The following is a 13,853-nucleotide window of genomic DNA, read 5'->3' as shown; positions in this document are numbered from 1 at the left end:
CCCAAACTTTTCTATTAAATACAGATTCATTCCTAGCCAACCAAAGAGACCATAAAGTTACCCCACACACAACCATCCAACGTTTCAAGGCAGAGTTCCAGTGATAGCATTGCAACATGTCATCTATTTCTACCAGAAGAACCCTCTACAAAGAATAATTGGGACTCTCACTTAATCAGAATTACAATCAAACAAGTTCTCAATGTGACCAAAATCTCAAGCAACATAGCAACATCTTTCATGCGGAACTTCCTTGAGAAAGCAGCTCCCTAGTGTTAAAAAAATCCAAGGAAAACTATACCAATACCCTATCAAAACCAATTTTCATATTATCTGTACAATCAAATCAAAAAATCCTCTGCCCTTCTCTCTATCATTTACACTTCCTCGGAGATAATGGGCAACCAACACCATCCCAAGAACAAATCTAGTTGAATGCAAAATAAAAACATGTTGGATTGCACATAGGATGACGCTATTAGCAAAATAATTTCAAGCGTGTCTGGTTTATTTTTATTATTTTTCAAGAGTATCATCATATATAGCAATCAACAAATAGTTGAAGGCAAAACCCTTAAGAATAAATGAAAATGAGAAGAAAAACCACAAAACTCAGCATATTAAAACATTTTTCACTCTCTGTTAGTAAACAGAGAATTATTTTTTCATCCTTCTTCCACTCTTTCATCCCACCACCAAACCCGAGCGAACCTGAATAGAAATTTCGGCCTGAAAAACCAGGCCATACCAATTTATCGCCTAGTGCTTTACAAGCAAAACATTGGTGACTGGTGTAAGCGAACATCCATTCTGGGGCAATTTGATGGGTTGCCCATCTCTTGTTAAGTCGCTGGAGTCGGGTCGAACCTTGTCGTGATGAGTGGTTTGTCCATTTGGGATTTTAATAATTTGGACAGTTAACATAATTTTGGGATTGGGGTAGGAACCGGGCACCAAATCGGGGTAGAGTATTTGCGTTCTAGGTGTAATGGCCTCCTCAGCAGTCTGCTCAAATATTAAAAGATAAAAATGAAACGAAAGAGGAAAAGTTAGTTCAAGAAGCTGAGTAAAAATGATAAATCTGTTCAAGGCGGAGCCTCGACCCCAAAATGTTTTTTTTTTTTTTTCATTACATATAAAATTTTTATGTATTCTCTTAATGGCCCTCTCAAAATAATTTTTTATTTAATAACTAAAACAAATAAAAAATAATTAAATAATTTTACATATCTCACTCATCTTTAAAGTTTTATTTTTATTTTTTTTATTTATATTATTATTATTATTTATTTTTTTCATTTTTATTCTATTTGTTCATATGGTTTAAGTTTCTATTGATTTTCTTTCTCAAATTTCTACAAACCATCAACCATATTCTTTTTTTTTTTGTTATATCATATGTGGTAACTTCTACTTACTATGTTCTTCTTTTTTCAATTACATAAATTTTATTTTTTATGATTTTAATCTTTAAAATTTAAAAACTTATTATGTGGTTCTCAAATATAAATTGTAATGTTACGTTGCTATTTAAAATTTCATCAAGGCATTATTTTCTTACTTATCCTGATTATGTAAGAGAAAATTAACTTGAATATAGTTTTTTATGTGCTTCACATTTTATAGTTAGTTGAAATTAAATTATCTTGAATATATAGTCTTTAAACAATCATGATTATATAAGAAGAAATTATTAATCTTATATATCGTATTTAATTGTTTATAGTTTACACATTATAGTTTTTTATCTAATTTTATATTTCTATTATCAATCTTTTGATTTTTTATTGAATTTAACATATTAATTTTTAAAATTTTTAATCCTTATTCTTCTGTGTTTGGCCCCCTAACAAAAATTGGCTAGCTGCGCCTTAAATCTGTTTCAAACTTTATTATCCTAGAAAAGCCATAACAACAGAAAGAAAAGAGTAATTAATTAAGCCACTTATTTAAAGAATTACTATATGCATATATCAAGAATGATACCTTTACCGTGAGGAAAGAGACCTGAGATGTAATGGCAATTTTCTGCTAGTTCCGGAATTCTCGACACTTGAGCATACTTTGGCAAAGAGATTGAACTGCTGTAATGCGTACTGCCTTCCAAATCGTTTTACCTCGTGGCCGCCGATGGGAGACCAGGGTTTTCAGTTGATCCCAAGCTATATAGTGCTTGATTATGCCGCTGCATCCAATTTAGAACCTGGATCAATTCAAAGAGCTAATCAACAAGACGAACACTAACTCCATTTTCAATGGATCAAATCTAAGTAACAATGTCGTATACATCCACTTAATCCAGCTATTCCAACCATGTGCTCCATTCAGAGCAATTATTCTAGCTAGTAGGCAAGCCATTAATTCCCATATTCATCTATTGAAAGCTGTAAATTCAGACAAAATGCAACTTTATAAAGGCCTTTGTTAGTTGCTAGGCATTTCTAAACTTGCATATTTGTCTGAATTTACAATCTCAGATGGAAAAATGGAGGGCGAGTCTGATGGCCAAGGCGGGTGTCAGTTGCTCCCATTACGAACACAACTTTATTTTTCAAGCGAAAGAAAGGTTCATGGTAAGCCCCCCATTGTAAATTCAGTAATGGAGTTGAGCTTGATTGCAGGCAGACGAGGAAAGTTTTTCATGTTAAAACTTCAAAACCTGGAAAGGTTGAAATGAAGAAGAGGAGAAAAGATTACAAGGTCCACTCATTTATAGAGAAAATAATAAAACAAAGCAATGCACAGGAAAAATTGAATAACCCCACAATTTTTGATGGACCAAGAAGAAATTACGTGGCCTTTGCAAGCTGCCTATGCATTATGCAGAAAGAAAAGAGACAAGAGCAGAAGGTGAGGGCAAGTGAGAGTTTAAATAACAGCAGCAGTAGCTTCTTCAATACTGATTGATTTCCGCAAAATATGCTAAGGCATGGCTGACTCTGACTCTGACTCAAAACTTAACCATGAAGAATGTACTTTCGGCACCACCCCTCACCAACCCAACCATCAAGTAATCAATGGCGAGATTGACGCTATCATTTTACGTCAGTTTAATAAATATAGAGTCAATAAAGGCAAAACCTTCTTCTAAATATCTGTTCAAATACTTCTTAAGCTCTGACATGTTGATCATGTTACACAGCTACTTTCCTTTGGACCAATTAAGTACATTTTTTCGTTGGAATATGAATGGTTTTTATGCATGAAGGACTTCAACATTTTAACTGCTACAACTTTCTCTCTTCTTTGTTTTCAATTCCGCATGGAGAGGGGATATGGTGGTCTGACATAGGCATATTAGCCCTTATAGTTCATCATTAATCTATAAACCCTTCTTTTACTAAACTACAATATGGGAGTAGCAACATTACCAGTATTCCAACTTTGAATTGACATCTAAAAGAGAGTTCATCCTATGGGTGTAATGGCCTCCTCAGCAATCTGTTCAAATATTAAAAGAGAAAACAAAACTAAAGAGGAAAATTTAGGTTAAGATGCTGAGTAAAATGATAAATCTGTTCCAAACTTTATTACCCTAGAGAAGCCATAACAACAGAAAAAAGAAAAGAAAAGAGAGTAAAGCCACTTATTTTAAGAATTACTGTATGCATATATCAAGAATGATATCTTCACGAGACATGACATGTATGGCAATTTTTCAGCTAGTTCATTCTTGACACTTTAGCATACTTTGGCAAAGAGATTAACTGCTGTAATGCGTATTGCCTTCAAATTGTTTTACCTCCTGGCTGCGGGTGGAAGACCAGGGCTTTTAGTTGATCCCAAGCTGTATAGTGCTGGGTTATGCCCCTGCACCCAACTTAGAACCTAGAAATTATATACACTATTTATTAGTGCAAGCAGTTTATATCAATTCAAAGAGCCAATCAACAAGACGAGAACTCACTCAATTTTCAATGGATCAAATGTATGTATCAATGTCTTATATGTGCACTTAATCCAGCTGCTCCAACCATGTGCTCCATTCAGCTTGATTAAGAGCCACTCAGACAATTATTCTAGCAGGCAGGCAAGCCATTAGTTCCCATATTCAGCTACTGAAGGCTGTAAATTTAGACAAAATGCAAGTTTATAAAGGCGTTTGTTAGATACTAGGCATTTCTAAACTTGCATTTGTCTGAATTTACAATCTCAGATGGAGAAATGGAGGGCGAGGTCGATCGTCAAGGCCGGTGTCAATTGAACCCATTACCAACACCACCTTAGTTTTCACTCGAAAGAAAGGTTCATGGTAAATTCAGGAAAGGATTGAACTTGTTTGCAGGCTGACAAGGAAAGGTTGAAAAGATTACAAGGTATACTCACTTATGGAGAAAATAATTAAACAAACCAATGCACAGGAAAAATTTAATAACCCCACAATTTTTTATGGACCTGGAAGAAAGTAGCCTTTACAAGCTGCCTATGCAGAAAAAAGAGAGAGAGAAAAGATGCAGAAGGAGAGGGCAAAAGAGAAGGTTTAAGTAATTGCAGCAGCGGCATGCCTAGCTAAGATGATATCAAATTTCAGACTAATTGATTTCCGTAAAATATGCTAGCATGGTTGACTCTGACTCAAAACTTCAACATCAGCAATGGACTTTCGGCACCAACCCAACCATGCAAGTCTTATTATGCAATAATCAACGGCAAGATTGACGCTATAATTTTACGTCAGTTTAATAAATATAGAGTCAAGAAAGGCAAAACCCTTTTCTAAAAATCTGTTCAGACAGTAGTTTCATATATACTTCTTAAGCTACTGAATTTGACTTCTCCACTATTTAGAGTTGCTTTATATATATATATATATAGTGTACTTGTAGGCTAGTAGTAGTTAGCAATGTCCCTGCAGAGAGGGCCGCCCTTTCGAATACTTCCAGGCCCAAGGGTTCCCACTAACCACTGCAGATTACGGCACTGGTCCGATAAATGTTCAACGGAAGGTCCATTATGGCAACGATGAATGCCACAACACCATTATGGGGGAGATTATGGATATAATATAGATAAGAGTCTAGATTCGGAGATTTGGTCTTGGACTTGGTGTCCATGACCTTGCAATGAGGGAACAATTAACATATAAATATATGACAGGGAATGGTCCAAATTCATCAGGAAAAGTGTTTGAGCTTCTACCAAGCATGTGGCTGCAGCAAGAACTTAGTTATTAGAGAACTTGATTCCTGTATATGCATTCTAAATGGAACCTGCTGTCCCTTGAATACAGTAGCCCAACTAAATAGTCCAAAATCTTTGATATAAGATACTTCACAGCCCAAAGTAACAGAGAACCTTTTCTTCTCCAATTCTTGTTAATATGAGTACAGATTCTCTGATCTTCCTATTTACTTGGGACTTTGAATTCAGAATTCCACTTAGACTGACATGATCACATCGGAAAGAGACGCAGATGCAGTTAGATCACGTAAGTTCATTCCTATCCCAACTTTTTGTTAGTTAAAATATAATAGTCGCAAGCTGCAATTTCTTCCATGGTGCATGTTTTCCCCCTGCCTTTCCTGGGGATACTAATAGCTAGTTTCCCAAAAAAAGAACCACATTTGTCGCTTGGGAATATTTCTGAGCTGGATTTAGTTGGGAAGGAGGCAAAAGTCCACACAAACTCCCAAAAATAGAGAAGATGGGTTCCTGAATTCAATTTAAAATCACAAATTTTAGAAACCTGTAGGAATATTTATTTTGAGTGCAGAGATGTGATGGAGTTTAAAGAGTATCACTGATTAAAGAAATTGTCATGTCATGAAAAAGCCTCCCCAATTGTTAAAGACTTTTAGATCAATAGCTGTATGCAACAGAGCAGAAGCTGAGAGCTTCTAAATATACCACTAAATTATAGGTATCAAGATATGTTCAAGAGTCTGATTTAAAAGTTTAAACTATCAGGTAAGGTTAATCTTAGAGTTTTAATTTAATGCCTACCAGGGATCAGAATTCATGGTAACTGTAACCGTCAGAAGTCAGAAAACATTCACTGTTCTAAATCTGGTTCATCAGATCAAAAAGATTCTTATTATGTGGGAATTCAGGTTTCTTAACCTTTGTAGGAGAAAAACCAAGAACAAAAAGCAGACAGCAGTGCATACATATAGGTAGTTGTGTGTGCTAGTTGCAGGTTTAAAGTTCTGGCTTCTAGCTTGGCGACCTACCCTCCTTTAGATGAAAATGACCAGAGAAGTTATTCAGAATATGTGTACGGATTTCCAGATGCATTATCCCTCTAGTTAAATTATAGTAACTTGTCTTAAATATTTGGTTTTAATAAATTCTAGGCAAGTTGGTGGGCAGTCCCATTCACTACATCTAGATGAATTTAGTTCCTGAGACCTACCATACATGGGGTCAGCTCCGCAAAATCTATAGGGAAAACAGTTGTTTTGCGTTATCCAAAATCATTCTCATTTGTGCCTTTCCATGCCTGATATATATTCCAATATTGCTATGATTATAGCTTAGCATTTTTTTTTTTGAAAGCCCACCCCCCCCCCCCCCCCCCCCCCCCGCCCCCTAAGAGTTCTGATGTAGGTAACGAGTGGAAATTCTTATTCCTATGTTCAGTCAACAGTCACGTCAATTTAAAGCTCATATTTGACAGGAGCTCTGTTCATGTCAGCGTGATTCAGAATTATCAATATTAGCTAATTTGTTTGTCATGTTCAACTTTATATTATCCTGCCAACTTTATATTGTTGGCTTCTTTCTCGAATGGCCACTTAGTTTCATGCCATCTAGAAGCTCACTAGAAATGAAATGGAAGGTGAGATATTACAAATACAGTCTTTGTTCCCTCCAAGCTGAAAACTAAACATGAATGATCGTTACTCATTAACGGGTTTTGACTTATAAGCATTCTGCATAGACTTGAGACACCCTGCAAACCTAGACCAAGTGGGTTCATCTTCATCACCAGGTTAGGCTGTAAACTAATTTTCTAACACCCTAGTAATTTGCATTGGCAGAGTATGCTGGCACTACCTTGACTGTTAGAACTATAATAAGCGCTTAAATTCTGGCTGTGGCATTTTGCGCAGACGTCATATGTGATTTGCATAGTATTACACACTTCTTCCTGGCTAGTTCGGGTTTGGTTGTCAGAGATTAATTAAACTACAATTTGACTTATAAAACTGTCATTGTTTAGCAGATAAAAATATGAACATCTTGGCTCTTATCCTTAGATCAGGGTTTAACATATATATATATATATATATATATGCATAAATCAAGTAAAGAATTGTCCAAGAAGTGAAGAATAAGACACGGGAACAACTAAACGCGTTGACAACCATGGAATTAGCTTGAAAGAGTATTTCAACTAGCATTACAATTTATTTGACTTGATGGCATTCCATGCCATCGCGTAACAAACCAGCTATCTCAATGAACAATACAGGAAATTCTGCAGAAAATGACAATGGCTGATGTTCCTTATTAATTTTAATTTTTGGTTCTCCAATTGAGTCCTAATAAAAACAAGAAAATGGTGGCAAGAATTGGAACTTTTCGATAAATGCATTGAATGGGAAGTGGGGTCTTAGGGAATCAAACAAAGGTGGGCTCAAAGGAAGAAACAACCCTTGAATAAATATTTAAGAAGTGTAAATGTGCATCTGCAAAAAAAGTCTTGTTTATCAGTATTAGTGTCCTTTAGGATTATAATAATGAAGTTGAAGTTATGGTGATTCTATTAAGAAAAAGTTAAGTTAAATAAATATATATATTAACCCCATTATTGACTTGCTCATGATTGCTTTTTCGAGAGCTTCCCATGTGTGGAGAGTGATTCCTCAAAGGATAGAAGCCACGCAAAAACCAAAGGTAAATCAAAATCACAGATGCTTTTGGTGGGATATGTAGAATGCCTGATCTTTCTTCTTTCGTGGTGCTGCAAATCTTCCGTCGGTAGCTCTCTTCTCACCAAGCATGTGCATAACAGACGCCAACAGACGATGCAAGGATGATGGTGATGATTAGTGTAATCAATGGAGGCGCCTACTTAATCATGAAAAGCTAATGGAAAGCTTAAATCACGCCCCCAGATAAAGTCTTGGGGAATGATTATTAGTTGTGCAGCTCTCTATATGTGTTTGAATATATATTCAAAGAAATGGAAGACCATCAAGTCTCTTTTAAGCTATGAGGAAGAAAGCAAGATTGTGGGCAATCCTTTTTATAATCTCTCAATCATAGCCTTTGAGTGCCACTCCCATTTGAATTTGATATTTAAAGTGACTTCAGCACTTATATACAAACCGCACGCTCAACCCATCATTCATCACCAAAAAAAATAGCTATATAAATCTGTACTCTGCAATCTGAATGCATGCTTGACTTCATCTTTCATCAATTCAAGAGCCCCCCTCCCCCCTTTATGTTTTGACAATAATTTTTCTTCTCCAATCTTTAACATAAACTATTTGACAAGTTGGTACCTTTAGATAACGTTTATTATTCTCTTCCTAATGATTATCAGCAGTATCAGTCTAATTGATGTGAGGGCTGAGACACATGATTGTGGACAGTGAAAACTTCTTTATATTATTAGACGATATTGATTAAGTGGTAACACGTGTGATTAGACAAACTCAGACATTTTTTCGGAGTCACTTTCAGATTCATAATATCTTTGTTATTAAAGTTGTTTATGCGCCATGGGAGTGTTTAAATTAAGCATTACTACCATTTTGTAAAGATTTTCACTTGTCATCATTGATCCAACACTTGGAATAACAGTCGAAAAGAAAAGGGTCTACTGATGCTCCATTATATATATATATAAAAAAAAAATGGGGGAGGGGTAAATGCTTCTCTGCTATAGCTAGATTTTCTACTTATGCTTACAGTGAGTTTTAGTTACATGGACAAGAAGGAAGCCTGAACATATCGATGTTGATCTCCAATTTCATTGCTGCCTCTAATTAGCTATAATGGCTCTAAAAAGTATGATCTATAAAGGGAAATGTCAAAAAGCATCTTAACTGCAAGTAATGATAGTGATGCTATATAGTATTTATATCAGTTTATCAGTACTGCTGCATATTAATTACCAATTGGCGGCAGTGCCTCTGGTATCCTTCAATTTGTCACTTCCACTGATATTTCAGTGTACTGTCAAGCAACGTTGCTTAGTCAAAGCAGTGAACAGAGATCTGATTTAGTTAATTCCACAAAGGAAATTCAACAAGAAAAGAAAGGAAGAGAATACCAAATAATCAAAAAGAAAGGATTAAAGGGAAAGGAAATAGACAAAGAATAAAGATTCTTGAATGTGTAGTCAATCAATTTGCTGCATAAATTTCTAAACAACCTTTACACTCTCAATATTCCTACAGAAACCTACCAATATCTCTGTACTGAAACAATACTTATTCTCCAAGTTTTCAAGTCTATATGATTCCAGAGGATGCTATTTATGGAAACTAAATTCTGATGTTTAACAGTTCTTCCTTACCTAGAAAAACATACAAACTTGTCTGGTGGAAGTGGTGATATTTTTCTACTGCTAGTTTCAAACTATTTTCACTTGATTGTTTGCAGAATGCTTAACTTAAACATTCAGACATAGCTTTCTTTTCTAATGAATACAGAAGCAGTACTGCTAATCTTCTGGAAGCAGTAATTTGCAGCCTTGACTTATTCCAAGTTTAAAATTAAAAAGTAATTTGCATAAACACCACCAGTCTGCAGAAAATCTTTATATATAGCATTCACTTTTTACAGGGTTTTACTGAGAAAAGAAATGCATTTTTTTTTTCTTTCCTCTTCAGCCTTCACTCATCAAACACTGCAACAAACTGTTTGAAATGCTGATAGTATTATGCATTTTCTATTCTCTGGATCATAGGCAATATAAAAGAAAAGTATTGTCAACAGCATTTTCAGTAAAAGAAAAGACCAATTAATCACCTGTGGCATCTAAGCGCAAAAACACCATATGAGCATAAAAATTCTCAATTGAACACAAGAGTTTGAGCTTGGCCTTTCACTGGACATAAAACTAATATTTAGGTATCAAAACCACTAAAAGGGAAATTCTCTTTGCCCACTGCTTTTTCTGAAAACAACTAGCCCACTGCCCACCCACATTGTTGGGTAATGTGCTGCTATTTTATATGCGGGGATCAGGACATAACATGAAGTACCCTCCCAAAATATATATATATATATATATATATATATATATATATATATATTGAGACTATTGATAAAACAACAAAGGAAAAAAGAGGAATCCTCTTGTGAGCCACATCCTTCTCCCATGATCAGTTGACTAACTCTACTTGATAAAATACAAGACACTAGACATGGCACAGACAGAAAACATTAAACAGACGACCCTTTAATATAAATTCATGGAAGTTTTCATGAAATATATGAAAAACAAAAATGGTGAGTCACATAGCAAAGAGGTCTGTCCGGAAATTTAATATGGTTACATTTGGAGCCAGACCGAAGTCAGCCTACCCTTTGACCTACCAATTAGGACAATATGCTGGTGTCACTCAGGTTCCATGAAACATCCATGCTACCATCTTCAAAGGTTGACATACAAAAGCTTAAGAACACAGAAGCGCCAATGGCCACATAAACATTTGTCTATGCTCTGCTTCTTTTTTCTTTTCTTTTTTTTCTGGTTTTCCGTTAAGTTTTTTCCTTCTTTTTCTGATAAGAGTGAATTCGGAGAAGTGATCCTACAAGAGAATTAGATATCCCATCACCAAAAGAAAATAATAACAGAAATAAACCTAATGAATAAATTAATACGTTTGACGTGTTCTCTGATGAGTTCAGAGTCATGAAAAGCCCTATGAAACCACTTGTTAGATAAAAAAAGACTCTTTAAAAAGTATTGTTCCAGGCACCTTATATAAATACCAGCCTATTCTTCTCATAGTTGTGAGCTTCAAGTGGGATGGACAGCTCCTCCTTGTCATAATCATTCGTTCTCAAACCCCTCAAAAGATTCAATATTTCCTTCATACAAGTGCTCTCCCTCTTTTTTTATGACAAATATTTTTTTTCTAGTGTAAATAGATATAGCAGCAGATAAATGTTTCAACATACACCCTTTTGTGGTGCTCAGAACAGGAACACGGAACTGTTCCTTTTGCATATAGCCATTCCCTTCGTTTCTTCCCACTACTAGCTTATTCATTTCACATCCATCATCAACATTTCAACCCTGCTTCAGCAACAGTTTACACGTTCTCTTTTGCCCTTTCCCTTTTCCTCTGCAGATTTCTCTCTTTCTTTTTTTTTTTTTTTGGTTTCTAACATAGGCAGCTTGTAAAGGCCACTTTCTTCTACAGGTCGCCGCATATTTGACAATAAAAGGTAATAGTGGTCCATGGAAATATGTGGGGTTATATAGAGAGCTTGGCTTTACTTAGTTACTTACCATGGTCTTGTTTCTCTATTATCTCCATAGGCATAGAGTAGAACTCACAATTTTTTCTTTCTCTTCCTTCCCTTTTCCATTTCCAAACAGAATTTTCAACTGGTCTTGTTCTAACTATATACTATGTTCTGCCAACTTTTCCAGGGTTTGAACATGAACGTCCTTTCATTGCCTGCCTGCAAACAAGTACCACCCCTAGGGAATTTCCGAGGGGGGCTCAACGTGGAGTCTTTCTTCTCCAGGAAAGATAAGGTGGTGTTCGTAATGGGAGCAACCGGCACTGGCAAGTCCCGCCTGGCAATCGACCTAGCCACCTGTTTTGATCCAGCTGAGATTGTAAATTCAGACAAAATGCAAGTTTATAAAGGCCTCGACATAGTAACTAACAAAGTCACTGAAGAGGAGTGTCGTGGAGTCCCGCACCATTTGCTAGGCATAGTAGACCCAAACTCGAATTTCACATCAATGGATTTCCGTCACCATGCATCAGTCGCTGTTAAATCCATAGTCTCCAAAGGCAGCCTCCCAATCATCGCCGGCGGCTCCAATTCGTACATCGAGGCATTGGTGAACCATGATCCTGAATTTCAATTAAGGTACGAATGTTGCTTCCTGTGGGTAGATGTGTCATTGCCCGTGTTACACTCATTTGTGGCCGAACGGGTTGATAGGATGGTGCAAGCAGGCATGGTTGATGAGGTTAAACAAATGTTTGATCCGAAAGCCGATTATTCCCGCGGGATTAGACGTGCAATTGGGGTCCCAGAGATGGACCAATATTTCCGTGCTGAATCAATTCTTGATGCCAAAATTCGAGCGAGGTTGCTTGAGACAGCCATTTCCAAGATCAAGGAAAACACATGCATGCTAGCTTGTCGCCAATTGGAAAAAATCGACCGCCTTTATAACCAATGGAAGTGGAGAATGCACCGGATTGATGCCACCGAAGTTTTCCTAAAGCGTGGCGAGGAGGCTGACGAGGCATGGCACAGACTCGTGGCGGGACCAAGCACCATGATCGTGGACCAGTTCCTATACGACGATAATCGTGTCGCCTCCATTATACCCTCCTCCGATTCCACCGCCTCCACATCATCGGTCCCCTTAACCGCCGTAGCGGCGGCTACCCGTTAAAGGTAGGACACACGCATGGAATCTCCCACATGCAAACGATGATTCCACATGGCAGGCTGGCATCTTACCTCTCTCTCTCTCTCTCTCTCTCTCTCTCTATATATATATATATATATATATGTTATCTAAATTTTTGGCTAGACAACAAAGAAAAATAAAAAAAAAATTACGGTGTGGAGATTGGAGAAGTTATAGTTATGGAGGTTGCTGTCAGGCCGTTAACTACGTACATTTGGTGGCCGTACAAATGGAAGCATTTTAGAAATCCGTGCACACTGTGATCTCAAATGTTACCAAAAATAACTTTTTTCGATACTTGGGTGCGGTGCCCCTGCATCAATTCTCGATACAGGAGGCTCTCCTTCATGGGGTCCGGTGTCATTTCTTTGTGTAAAAAGTCAAATAAGCCCATGGATCCCAACCTTTTGTGTACCAGACCAAAAGTGGTAATTTGGTCCTTACGGTGTGACATGACCTGTAATTTACTCTTTTCAGAAATGATATTTACAAATGGTATATATATAAAGAAATCATTGGAATATATCAAAAGCTGCAACTCATGATTGCTTAACCAACTGCCTTTGATTCCAGATCAGACGGTTTTGGAACCTTGAAATTGCCGGACCCCACCAAAAAAAAAAACCTCCCTTGATTTGATGGGAGGAAGTATTATACTTTTGATTGACAATTGATGAGGATAAACGGCTGTGATTGAACATTCGGATTGGGAATCTTGGAAAAGGGTGGTGGGGTCAATGCAGTAGCCCTTGTCCTCCTCAATGCCATTTGATTCCAATCCATATATTATGCTGCTTTATGCCCACTCCCCCACTCACTCCCGCCTCTAATTACATTAGTACTGTTTAAATTAATTAGTTAACGGGTATGAAGAGACCCGGATTAAAGTTTCATTTAATATATTATTCTCATCGAATTTAGGAATAAATATTAAATCAATAACAGTTTCCCAAAGTATAAAATGCTTCCATGGAACCTACAAAGGGCAGCCAAAAAAAAAAAAAAAACATCCTTCAGTTTTCAAGTGGTCAAAATCAGCTTCGTTGAAAGAGTATAAGGAAAAGAGGTCTACCCTTTGGCTTTGCATCCCATAAAATGCAAAAGGGGATAATGATTTTATAAAGGCTTCCATGGAGGGGGGTATCATTCTTTTCTCCTTTTTGTTCTTTTGGCGAGAGGTAAGGAAGCCCCCGGGGGTATATATATATCTACATCATTATATATATATATATATATATATATATATATATATATATATATATTGATAATTGAATGTAATGTC

At 36.5% G+C, this 13,853-nt stretch overlaps 1 protein-coding gene and 1 long non-coding RNA gene across 2 annotated transcripts; one reads left to right on the top strand and one right to left on the bottom strand.

Annotated features, from left to right (window-relative positions):
• Positions 1–478: 478 nt before the first annotated feature.
• Positions 479–4,310, bottom strand: LOC108661517 (uncharacterized). Its single transcript, XR_001927361.2, has 4 exons — positions 3,908–4,310; positions 3,372–3,828; positions 1,987–2,203; positions 479–1,005 (listed from the first exon to the last, which is right to left on the bottom strand). It is a non-coding gene; the product is annotated as an uncharacterized LOC108661517 (long non-coding RNA).
• A 6,609-nt stretch (positions 4,311–10,919) lies between these two features.
• Positions 10,920–13,094, top strand: IPT5 (isopentenyltransferase 5). The gene is made up of 2 exons (XM_007034531.3): positions 10,920–11,355; positions 11,564–13,094. Exon 2 carries the CDS (start codon positions 11,573–11,575, stop codon positions 12,551–12,553), a length of 981 nt encoding a protein of 326 aa, XP_007034593.1. The 5' UTR covers positions 10,920–11,355; positions 11,564–11,572; the 3' UTR covers positions 12,554–13,094.
• Positions 13,095–13,853: the final 759 nt, after the last annotated feature.

Source organism: Theobroma cacao, chromosome 4 (assembly GCF_053813885.1).
Source record: "Theobroma cacao isolate CCN51 chromosome 4, ASM5381388v1, whole genome shotgun sequence".
Lineage (NCBI taxonomy): Eukaryota > Viridiplantae > Streptophyta > Magnoliopsida > Malvales > Malvaceae > Theobroma > Theobroma cacao.
The sequence above is the reverse complement of the archived record's forward strand: the minus strand, read 5'-3'. Positions and strand labels throughout refer to the sequence as shown.

Coding starts and splice junctions, on each gene's coding strand:
- IPT5 (XM_007034531.3), top strand. CDS start 11,573: ATGAACGTCCTTTCATTGCCTGCCTGCAAACAAGTACCACCCCTAGGG.